Genomic DNA, 10,418 nt, shown 5'->3' with positions numbered 1-10,418 from the left:
GTCCGCAAGCAGTATAAGTAACATAGTTTTTAGTTCATTTATAAAATACTCTGTGGGTGGATTGAGGATCATTTATGTGGCTAATCTATTGTTTTTTGTACTCAACCCCTTAGGAGTACATGATGTGGCCGAGTTGCTTTCTGTGTACGTATGTGTGTATGTATCTCTGTATGTATGTATGTGTATGTATGTGTGTGTGAATGTATGTATGTATGTATCTATGTATGTATACGTAGCCCTGAGATAGAAAAAAAAATCGTGTTACGGCTCTATATTCTTTCCATAGCACTTCTTTGTGACTAGTATCATATTCAGATGTTAATCTCTTGTTATAAATCAGCATTCACGAAGGACAGAAGGCAATTTTTTTAGATCAGGTTAAAGTAACAATGATAATCTCTATCAATCTACTGCCAGGCGCCTCAGTCCCGTAAGGGGTGGCCACAAACAAATCGCCTCCATGTCGCCCTGTCCAACGCCATTTCACTGCCCTTCTGCCAGCTCACAGTCCCCTCATACGGAGAAATAAGAGACATGACAGTGATAAACAAACCATATAAGGAGCAATTGGAATAACAGCTACTCGTCTTTATTTTATCAAAGCACAGAATTCATAGGGATCTGATTCACGTATAAATTATCTTTTTTTTAAGGCCATGTTTTCTGTCCTGACTAAGAAATACATAATGGGCCGTCAATGGAGTGTACACCTTTACGTAAAAAAATAAAATAATAAACTTGATAATATACAGATAGCGATTTCAATATACAGATAGCGATTTCAATATACAGATAGCGATTTCAATATACAGATAGCGATTTCACGGTGGGCGATATCACCTCGTCTTTTTTCTATTTCTGAGAGGATAGTGTACTGAATGTGCTGGATCAAGTTCCTTCTTTATGCTGTACCAATAAAACACAACAGTCATACATGCTCAGGAAAAGCTTCAGGAGATGTTTCAAACACATCAACTTTTTCAACATGTAAAGCTGCAAAATGTTCAGATACTTTTGAGACATATTGCAAAACTCTTATGATTTCAGATTTATTGTAAGCAATTTTCTAATAATAGCTTGCTATAAGCCCCCGTTGCATTTTTCTTTTTTTCTTTTTTATGTGAACGACTCTGGGCATAGGCTACACAGCCTGCTATCGAGGCCCAGCAGTCCTCCTACGTACCATACACCTCTACATGTCACCACTTCGGCGCTAACACCCACCGTCCATATTGAATACATGCTAGGGCTGTGTCATACACGACTGGTGTAGTGGTATTAACGGGGGTATTTTTACGACATGTCGGCGGGTCTTCTGGTAGATCAGTAAAGCCTGATTTAATGAAATTCAAATCTTTAAACCGTTCCCTGCCCCAGCGGGGATTTGTACCTGTGTCCATAGGACTGCAGGCCTCCTCTCTACCGATTGAGCCACCACCTCCCCACTTTAGAAGGCTTCCCTGTTAAAGCTCCATTCTTACCTTTCAAATCTGCTATACCCACCATTAGGCAACTTGTCTCCCTTCCGCTGCGTTTTGCGACTATAGTCGTTCTATGAATTATTCCCTTTCACTGCGGAATACGACTGTAGTCAACAGGTCTCAGAAAATGGTTTGAACTGGCCGCGCGGTACTCGCCGACGTTGCTATGGCAACGGCGTCCCAGAACGTGCTGCCCTCATACGGTAGTAAGTCAAAACATCACGTCAGCAAACATACCCGCCCAGCTGATCGGGAGCGTGGCCAAGTGTCACAATTTCATGGAGATTTATCATTATTTAGGTGAGTTATATACAATGTAATGTAATTAGATGTTTTTAAGAAGGTGCTGGACGTGTAAGTGTACAGAAAACGCATGATAATGAATATATGTTACGGTAAACGACGGATCTTTACGTATCAGCTGACCAGCATCTCGGCGTCCTTTTAATTATATCCCCGTCAAATTTTTGATGTATTCATCGTCCTGCTGATAATTTATGTAGCCATTAAGGGATTTTAGTGCTGAGAATGAAAATGTAAGTATTAGGCAATCACAAAAGTGCTGTAGACAATTACGTAATACAAGTTTGATTTTTTGCTGTAGAACTGACACTTTGAGAATCAAGCCGAAACTAAATTCAGCAGCCCTCCACACCTGGGCGGTTGGTGAGAGGACTTTATTCTCACTCGACGGAAAGTTTTATCCAGCTTCAGAGTGGGATCTCCAAGTAGACAGTCCCCATCTTTAAGTTAGGGATTAATTCTAAAATACTGGCGCTTTTTTATTTATTTATTTATTTATTTTTTATAGAACTGATGCTCTAAATTCTGGGAAACTATTCTCCCCGCCAGGCAAGTTGTCGCTTAAAGGTGTTGATCCTGACAGTAACATTTCTTCGTACTCTCCTGTCCCTTTCCATGCCACTGTCTTCCCACTTTCTTGCCTCCACACCCAGCCCGTCTACTTGCTTATCAACTGTACCCGTAGTGAGTGGGAGCAAACAGATGCCTGGTGTCATCTCTTCTTGACACAGATGAGAAGGGCATGTCCTCAGTCAAGAGAGAGATAGAGGGAGGGAGGGAGACTGGGCTTTTAGACAAAAGAATCTTAAATTGCAGTTTTATACTAGGTGGTAGGTGATGGCGGACATCATCCACTCACTCGATAAGTGGTGCCTTCTTCTGCCTTCACCTTTATCATTCTCTTTCTGTGTTTGCTTCCCTTTCTTCCTGTTTCTCCCAGCCCTCCTGTCACTTTCCCACTTCAGGTGGCTCTACACAGTGACAAGCCTAATGGATTTTTTGTAGACAGGGAATTCATTAACACCTCAGGGTGGTAACCATATATAAAAACGGGGTGAAGTGGAGCCTAGTATGTTGCCCCTGTTAACCGGGTGGATGCAAATTCGGCGTCCATCCAGGAATCAACCTTCCACATTCTTCCCTGTGCTTCACCGTGGCAAGGCACTGTCTGCCACAAGCGGACATCACTTCACTGCATGGGATGGCTCTGCACGAACAGTTGCTTGCTTGTGGTTGATGGGTTTGCTTGGTTAGACAGCTTGGGGTTACTTTACTACTACTACTACTACCATTACTACAGATTTTTACATTTTTCTTAAGAAAAAGAAGCACAAGATATCTGGCTAAAAAATGATACTGTACGACACCATTTTGTAAAGTTGGTGATTGCAGCTGAGTATGTTTCCATTTTTAAACAGGTTCTTACATATTCCTTTAAGTCAGGATTACCTTAATCACAGAATAGAATTCAAAGACATTTACAGGGGAGGAAATCTGATACTAAAACCAATCAATTGGGTTCATTTATATTTATTTCTTGGCTGTTTACAAAGCACCAGGGGAGTCTGCTTAGGTGGTGTTAATGCAGAGACTCTCCAGCCGTACTCAGTGTGATGGTGGTATAAAGCAGACTTGCTGTGCTGCAGTGGTGACCTAGGGTGTGACGCCAGTCTTCTCCTGGATCCAGTCCAGGAAGGCGGAGACGCGGGTGAAGGCGTCGGGATAGCCAGCCTCGCAGCCGGCGGAGGCACCGAAGGAGGTGATGCCGTGGGTCCTGCCGCCGTAGTTGAGGGGGCCGCCAGAGTCACCCTGAGGCACAAAGCACATTAATCCATCTTACCAAGTCAACAAGGACTGATTGACGCTTTGTGTACAAACACTGTATTACGTAATATTACATTGTTACATGTGGTCAACTAACACTGTACTATGTAATGATACATTGTTACATGTGCTCAACTTACATTGCAGGTGCCCTTGCCACCGGCGGAGTCAATGCAGATCTGGTTATCAGTGACAATGCCGTAGACAGCATCACAGTCAGCCACGGACAGCACGGGCACGTCCACCTCCCTCAGCACGTCAGATGTGCCACTGGAACCTGTCAACACAAATGGTTAAGTGACTTGTGTTGTGCCTCCATCAATAGACTTACATATATAGGAATAATGCTTGTACACAACACAAAGTCACTTGTGTTGTGCCTCCATCAATACACTTACATATATAGAAATAATGCTTGTACACACTGTTGTCTGGTGGATTAGGTCAAGACACAACACAAGTGGGACTCACTGTCAGAAGTTCTGCCCCAGCCAGTGGGAGTGACGGTGGTGCCAACTGACGGGTCACTGGATCCCAGACCCACCGGCTGGATGTTACCTGCAGCCAAAACCACACACTCACCATCAGTTATATACACTTGGCACAAAACACCTACTCATGTCATAATACTGCCATATTGTGTCACCTGATCCAGTTCATTACAATCCATGTCAGTCAGTTTATAGCATTGTTTCTATTGCTTACCGTTCAAGCTGACGGGGCTGGGCAGCCTGATGACGGAGATGTCGTTGGCGATGGTGAAGGAGTTGTAGTTCTCGTGAACTTCAAAGTCGGTACTTCTCACAGTGACCTGAGAGGCTTCGTTTTCGCGAATGTTGTGGGCGCCCAACACTACATCCACAAACCCGGCGCTGTGATTAAACAAGAAAACTTATAGATTATTCTCAGCAAGACTCTTGCTTTGAGGAAATTCTGTGTCACAAATGTAGTTGTGGACTCAGTGTTTACAAAACCAGTTGTGTCAGTTGATGGTACAGAAGGTGTGGCACAAATGACACTGACCCATCCATGCAGTGGGCAGCCGTGAGAACCCATTCCTCGGAGATGAGGGAGCCGCCACAGAAATACATGTTGTCGATGAAGAGGGCCACCTGGTGTGGCCAAGAGTGCGGCGTCGCCTCCTGCCCGCCCACGATGCGGCCTGGCACAAGTGCACACACATAATGTTGTCAGGGTAAATATTAACTAAGTTACCCTTGTGACATTACTAACAAGATAAATGCATATGTAGGCAATGGAGAATATAAGGCTGTGTGCTGAGCATAACTGAACCAGCATGATGCTTACTGGACTTGACTGGACCGATGGGAGTGACGAGGGGCCTGGGAGACTTCCAGTGCCACTCCTTGCCCGCCGCGGGGTTCCCGCTCTGCCCGAGGGAGGGAGGGAGGGAGGCAGTGGGTTAGTCTGGTGCCATACAATACTAAACCATTTTTACTTTGACTTAGCTCATATTTTCGTTCTTTTGCTGCATATTCTATGTAGCTAAATGACAGAAAAATACAATGCTATAGATCTACAGTCCTGCCATATTATTTCGTGACTTGCATTATAATCTTTTGTTAATCTGCTGGGAGTCCAGATAGAGTGATGGCAATTTTAGGCCTGGATATAGAGTAAAACGGTGAACACAAACGATAATCGATATAAACACCTTTCCTTTTCATGGTGAAGCCAATGAAGAATCAGTAATACAAGTGCATGTGTAATGTTTATGCCTTAATGTTTAGGTAGTTCTGTGATGTAGCTGTAGGGAATCTGTTGTAGCTAGAAAAGTGTATTTGCAAGCTTAGTAACATCTGGGCTCAAGAGTGCTGCCCTGCTATCAAACACTAACACGCAGAACCTGGTACAACACACACACACACACACACACACACACACACACACACACACACACACACACACACACGTTTGATTCAGCTCAGCAAATCAAGAACTCACAGCCCACTCATTTTTCTTCCAACAACTGCACCTGGACCAACTATGCACCCGTTACACGCTAGGGAAAGATGATCGAATTCGCTTCTGTAATAATTTAGCTGATAATTGACCGTCTGTTCCATGACTAAGGCAACTTTGGCATATAATTACTATGCACAGAAGGGCTCTACTAAATTATTGTAGTTTCTGACACTGAATAGTTGGTGACTGTTTAGTACACTTGCCTGTCCTCTTCTGTGTTACGTAAATCATTCTTATGTCACCATTCTCTGCATAAAGAATGTATAAAACGATATTAGCCAGCCGTATCCAAGAATTAATCACTAAAGTAGGGGTGTTAGGGAGCTTGGAAATGAGGTATTTTGGCTTGAGATGTGAGAATGTGGAGAGGGAGATTTTTAGAGTCCCGTGTATGTTACTGATGATGTATATGTATAATCTGTTAGTGTGTGTGTGTGTGTGTGTGTGTGTGTGTGTGTGTGTGTGTGTGTGAGTGATGCTATGTTAAGTGATGTGCTAGTGATGTGATATGTTGGTGATGCTGTTATAGAATGTTTTTGTAAAGTACCGGTGATAATGTGTTAGTGATGAGTTAGTAATAGCTGTGTTAAAAGATGTACTAGCGATGCATTGTCGATTTGTTAGAGATGTGTTAGTGGTGATGTGTTTATGATGTGTTAGTGGTGATGTGGACTTACGGCTGCGGCGGCGCAGACGAGGAGGAGAGCGAGCTTGGCGATCATGACGGCTGCCTGACCCTGCCTGCCTCACCCAGCCTTATATACCCATTCACCGACCCTGCCTATCTCCCACCCCTACCCACACCCACACCCACATACACTCAAGGATTTTCTGTATTGCAACATCCCTCTCGTATCTCCAAAATGATACGCTACAGAATAACAAAAAATATTCCTTCTTACGCAATGATACCTTTTTCATGATTACGTGGCCTAAAATCGCCATCTCTCCATCTTGAATACTGAGTTGCAACAGTAGAGTAAGAATTAGATAATGCTTTAATCTTTTTACTCTAACTTGGCCTAAAATTGCCATCTCTCCATCTTGAATGCTGAGTTGTGACGGTAGAATGGCACTTGAATCTGATGCTAGTCACGAATAGGTGCCATGGAAAGGATGAAGAGGCGTAGCATTGTCTCATTCTGCCACTGAGCTGCGTGAAATAAGCTGCAGAAGGACGCAAATCTAAACGACAATAAGATCAAAATGAGTGAACCTGATTTTTTACCTATTATTTTAAATCTGCTGTCACCCTTTCTCGTATTTTATTTTTGTTACCCCATTACGATTTTTTGTCCCTTTTTTTAATATATTCTTCCTACAATAGACATAGTTCCATTTTTACATAATTTATATTTTCCACGTGTCTTTCTCTACATTTATATCTGCTGTCACTCTTTATCGTGTATGTTCATTGCCATGTTTATCACTATTTCTTCGTCACTATACGCGACAACAAAAATAATCCCATTCATATAACTCACCTTGAATTGTTCCCACGTGTCATTCTCTTTAATTATCTTTACCCTTATCCTTTATCATCATTTACTTTCATTATTTTATTATCATATTATCTTATTCATTCTAAGGAGAATATGTATACTGGTTTTATTCTTATCTTGGCCCAGATTTTCGTCCTTTTGCAGCTTATTTCACGTAGCTCATATGCTGGAAAGAGTGTACTGGCTCTACATCCCTGGCACAGCACTTCCTCGTGACTAACATCCTGTTCTAGTGTTAATCTACTGTTACAACTCAGTATTCAAGATGAAGGGATGGCAATTTTAGGCCAGGTTCGAGTGAAAGGAGTAGAAAAAGGATTATGGAAGGCTAAGAATCTGGAGACCTAGTACGACTCCCCAGATACGACCCTCAAGATACGACCCTCAGAATACGACACTGAAAATGACCTAAAATACGACCCCCCAAGATACGACCTTCAGAATACGACCCTCAAAATGCGACCCTTAAAATACGACCCCCCAAATACGACCTTCAGAATACGACCCCCCAAGATACGACCTTCAGAATACGACCCCAAAAATACCTTCTAAATACGACCCCTCAAAATACGACCTCCAAAATACGACCCTCAAAACACGACCCTCAAAATACGATCCTCAAAATACATCCCCCCCAAAATACGACCCTCAGAAAAATAAATCCTTCAATACGACCACCCTATATTTAAATACGACCTCCAGAAAAAAAAAAATTACGTCCCTCAGAAGCCCTTACAATACGACTTAAAATACGACCCTTGATACGACCTTCAAATTACGACCCTCGGCACACGACTCTCCGGCTGACAGTACTGGCGCCATCCATCTGGTCGTTCCCACAGCCTAGCCCTCCACAGTCGCCTACCACTTCACCCCGAGGCCGTCTTTTATTTATTTATTTATTTATTTGGGTATTTAGCTAACGAACTCATTTATCTATTTTTTATCTATCTTTTTATTTACTGTTGAACTTATTATTGTTCTTAATGTGGATGTGGTTGAGAAGATTAGGAGAAATACACTGAGGTGATTTGGACATGTGGAGAGAATGGAGAATGAAAGACTGACTGAGAGGGTGTATGTAGGTGAGGTGGAGGGAGGGAGCGGGAGGGATAGACCGAGGATGAGGTGGAGGGATGGAGTTGAGAGGTATATGAGGGAGGGGGGGAGTGAGTTGGGGGGAGGGTAGTCAAATGGTGGGTGACAGCGACTTGGAGGCGTTTTGTCTGCGGCTGCCCTTTGCGGGATTAGGGCGTCGGGCTATAGATAGATAGATATTACAGATTTTTTCCTTTTTTTTTGGGGGGGGGGAGTAGGTCTATAGAAGGCTGACATTCCAAGACCGTTCGAGATAGGCTTGAATTTTCTGGGGTGATGTATGTAGGTTGCAGGCTTCTGTTGGCACCATAATGATAATAATAATAATAATAATAGTAATAAATCTTAGCGCTACTACCCTTTCTGTTATTTTCTCAACGTTTGCTTTCCTGCTTAGCCAAAACTACTGAATGGATTGCCTTACAAATGTTGCAGTATGAATTCGTTACCATATACTAGTGCACCTGGGTCTTGATACTGAGATCCAACAAATACTTTCGAGACACTGAGGAGAATCAAATCAGCCGCCTCGTGCCAGAAAGTGCTCTAAATCGGAGAGTATTTGTCCGATCTTGACCAAACTCGGTGGGAAGGTAGTGGGTCAGGAGTGAAAATGATCTGCACAGTATGAATGACCTTGACTTTGATTTCGTGGTCACAGGTCAAAATCCTTAAAAAAAATTTGAGTCATATGAAAAGTCCCATAATATTAGGTCTACAGTAATACAGGTGTTTTTACGTGGAATGTGGACTTCTTCTGATATTGCTTCAGCAGTTTCAGAGTTCTAAGTATTATTATTATTATTATTATTATTATTATTTAATTAAGGCTCTATTTACCCTCTTCAGTTCGCAGTCTCTCCTGAGCTGAGTAAAATCGTCTGTAGAGAAAAATATTGATTAAAAATAAAATAAGCAAATAAAAAATAAATAAGAATCTCCATTAACTCCTCCACGCCGTCACCTCTGTGCTGAATAAAATCGTCTGAAGGTAGCAGGATGATGATGATGATGATGATGATGACGAGGAGGAGGAGTAGGAGGAGGAGGTGGATGACGATGATGATGACGATGATGGGAAGGAGGAGGAGTAGGAGGAGGTGGATGATGATGATGATGACGACGATGATGATGATGAGGAGGAGGAGAAGGACAAGAATTATGGTGATGAATTCTGTTAACATAAAATACCGAACACATTTTCTCCGAGTAGCCTTGAATTTGGACACACAACAAAAACTCGCTTACTTATCACCACCCCCGTCTTACGTAACTTTATCTGCGTCTTCCAAGAATTCCCACGGCATGCTCTCTTTTATCTTGGGACTTCCCCCCGCCACGTTAATTACATCCAGGTGACCCCAAAATACAATCAGGTCACCCCTCCATTCCCCTCAACACTCAGTCTTCGCCCCCTTCTTTGGGAATTCCACTGGCACTTATCAATTCAGCTCAGCGTGGTACTTATATGAACAGAGAGAGAGGTATAAGCAAGCAGATTTTGTTTATTACACCTTCCCGTCCTATTCTGTGTCATATAAATCCTTCCACTATCTACATGCAAATCTTCTTCATTTCTCCTTCCGGTCCTATTCTGTTACATAAATCCTTCCACTATCTACAAACACTTCTTCATTACACCCTCCTGTCCTTTTCTCTGTCATATAAATCCTTCCACTTACACCTTCCTGTCCTATTCTGTATTATATAAATCTCCCACTATCTACATGCAATTCTTCTTCACTACACCCTCGTGTCCCATTCTGTATTATATAAATCCTCCCACTATCTTCAAGCAATTCTTCTTTATTACACCCTCCTGTCGTATTCTCAGCTATATAAATCCTTCCACTATCACCATCTCTGCATAAATAACCATCAGAAGGATTTTAACCACCCATATCCAAATATAAATCGCTAAGAATCAGGTGTAAGGAAGAGATCATAGCCTCCTCTAACATCTTCGTTGCTAGATACCAACCTATATTATTTCTAAGCCTCTAGTAGTAACATGATTATTAGTGTATATCCTTTTCACTCTAACTTGGCCTAGAATTGCCATCTCCTTATCTTGAATCCTGAGTTGTAATGATAGATTAACACTAGAATATCATGCTAGTCACAAAGAAGTGCTATGGAAAGGCTGCAGAGTCCATTCTAACCCTGAGTTTTACGGATAACATTAGAATATCATGCTAGTCACAAAGAAGTGCTATGGAAAGGC

General features: G+C 42.3%; 1 protein-coding gene across 1 annotated transcript; it reads right to left on the bottom strand.

Moving 5' to 3' along the window:
- Positions 1-3,437: 3,437 nt before the first annotated feature.
- On the bottom strand, positions 3,438-6,316 carry LOC145398149 (brachyurin-like). The gene is made up of 7 exons (XM_080271096.1): positions 6,272-6,316; positions 4,917-4,998; positions 4,632-4,770; positions 4,314-4,480; positions 4,080-4,166; positions 3,749-3,885; positions 3,438-3,593 (listed from the first exon to the last, which is right to left on the bottom strand). The coding sequence occupies exons 1-7, from the start codon at positions 6,314-6,316 to the stop codon at positions 3,438-3,440; spliced, it is 813 nt and encodes a 270-aa protein (XP_080127222.1).
- Between the last annotated feature and the right edge of the window lie 4,102 nt (positions 6,317-10,418).

Source organism: Coenobita brevimanus, chromosome 44 (genome assembly GCF_032717465.1).
Source record: "Coenobita brevimanus isolate Jiangsu-jjx chromosome 44, ASM3271746v2, whole genome shotgun sequence".
NCBI lineage: Eukaryota > Metazoa > Arthropoda > Malacostraca > Decapoda > Coenobitidae > Coenobita > Coenobita brevimanus.
This window is presented reverse-complemented; position numbering and strand designations above follow the sequence as displayed.